The 1,046-nt window shown below is 60.3% G+C and overlaps 1 protein-coding gene across 1 annotated transcript in view; it reads left to right on the forward strand.

Moving 5' to 3' along the window:
* The window catches only part of MPV17 (MpV17 mitochondrial inner membrane protein), a 3,482-nt gene extending 2,847 nt beyond the window's left edge, over positions 1-635 (forward strand). The window contains exons 4-6 of the mRNA XM_010024958.1: positions 240-272; positions 437-489; positions 566-635. Of these exons, the coding sequence (XP_010023260.1) occupies positions 240-272; positions 437-489; positions 566-635 (156 nt within the window). The remainder of the gene's footprint in view (positions 1-239; positions 273-436; positions 490-565) is intronic.
* Positions 636-1,046: the final 411 nt, after the last annotated feature.

Here is a 1,046-nt window from a genome sequence, read left to right on the forward strand (position 1 = left end):
CCACCCTCTCCCTGACACCCAACATGTGCAGGGGCTGCAGTGCCCTGTGCCAGCTGGAGCAGGCATGGAGTCAGAGGGATGACAGGGGACAGTGGCCATCCTGCGCCATTCCTGCCAGTGCTGGGGCCTCCCTGGGGCTGTGCCAATGGCCACTGCTGCTAGGGATGTGGGCAGCTGTGTAGCGGGACTGTGCAGCAGCGGAGCTATGCTGAACACTCACAGCCTCTCTTATCTCCCAGGACTATACAGACGCCCTGCTAACCAACTACTGTGTAAGTGCTGTGCCCCCAGACAGGCTCCTCCATGGTCCTGTCCCTGTCTCCTGCCTTGGACTCTGCTGTGGGCTCGGTTGGACACCCCAAATGCCTGGGCAGAGGTGGGCACGGGGCAGGGGCACTGGCAGGGCCCATTCATCGCTGTCTCCTTCTCTGCACAGATCTGGCCACCGGTGCAAATCGCAAACTTCTACTTCGTGCCCCTGAAGCACAGGTAGTAACGCAACCATGGCCCTGGCTCCTGGGCTCCTGGAGCCTGCAGCTGTGGACCCTGTTCCCTTTGTCCTCAGGCTTGCCGTTGTCCAGTGTGTTGCTATTGTCTGGAACTGCTACCTGTCCTGGAAAGCAAATCGGATGTGAGGTGGAAGCCATGTCTTCTCCCTGCCTGCATGCTGCCTGACTCTGCTGTACCTCCTGAGCCCTTGGAGCAGGCCCATGTCTGTGGATGGGGCTGGGATATGCAGGATGCTGGTAGCAGCTGTCCAGCTCTCAACTTGGGAACCTCATCACCTGAAGCTACAGCCCTTGCTGCTCCAGGGACACCCCAAGATGGGTCAGTCCCTGATCTGGATCCAGCAGCTCTGCCCTTCAGTGCGCTTCTCCATCTGTGCTCACTCTTCTCCCCAGCCTCTTGCCCTGCATAGGGGGTGATCTTGCCCTGGGCGTTGCTCTGTCCTTCCCCAGCAGCAGATCTGAAGGGAGAGAAGCGGGCGCAGCACTAGGTGGGTGCTGGTGCAGGTGCTGTGCTGTGCACTGCCCCCATTGGAACCG

Source organism: Nestor notabilis, unplaced genomic scaffold (genome assembly GCF_000696875.1).
Source record: "Nestor notabilis isolate BGI_N333 unplaced genomic scaffold, ASM69687v1 scaffold17382, whole genome shotgun sequence".
In the NCBI taxonomy this organism is placed as follows: Eukaryota; Metazoa; Chordata; class Aves; order Psittaciformes; family Psittacidae; genus Nestor; species Nestor notabilis.